This window comes from Penaeus monodon, chromosome 31 (genome assembly GCF_015228065.2).
Source record: "Penaeus monodon isolate SGIC_2016 chromosome 31, NSTDA_Pmon_1, whole genome shotgun sequence".
Classification (NCBI taxonomy): Eukaryota; Metazoa; Arthropoda; class Malacostraca; order Decapoda; family Penaeidae; genus Penaeus; species Penaeus monodon.
In genome coordinates, this window is record NC_051416.1 from 20,500,938 (window position 1) to 20,501,314 (window position 377).

General features: G+C 37.9%; 1 protein-coding gene across 1 annotated transcript in view; it reads left to right on the forward strand.

Moving 5' to 3' along the window:
• Positions 1-344, forward strand: part of LOC119592921 (trypsin-1-like) — a gene marked incomplete at its 5' end in the record, with an annotated part of 8,185 nt that extends 7,841 nt beyond the window's left edge. The window contains one exon of the mRNA XM_037941813.1: positions 224-344. Within this exon, the coding sequence (XP_037797741.1) occupies positions 224-276 (53 nt within the window). The remainder of the gene's footprint in view (positions 1-223) is intronic.
• Positions 345-377: the final 33 nt, after the last annotated feature.

The following is a 377-nucleotide window of genomic DNA, read 5'->3' on the forward strand; positions in this document are numbered from 1 at the left end:
ATCATTGTATTAGTTGGTGTATGGGCCTCAATTTCCATATTAAAATTATACGTTTACCTTATTTTGAATTACCATGTGACATTTTATCATCTTAAGGCACTGTATCGACACACCTAAACCTGATTCTTAATACCAAACAAGTCTTAACGTGGCTTTGACTATCAACACTAACGCCATGTCACACTCCTACATTTTCACTTATTTACCTTTCTGTTACCCTCAGAATACCTCGACTGGATCACTGCCACGATGGGGAGCGAGGACCAGTGTGCCTGAGGCTGAAGGAGTCCCCGTTTGTTAAAATATGATAAATTATTGTGAAAATACACAGCAAATAAATTCTTCATCGTGTCTTTTATCCTTTTCCTAGATGAGTG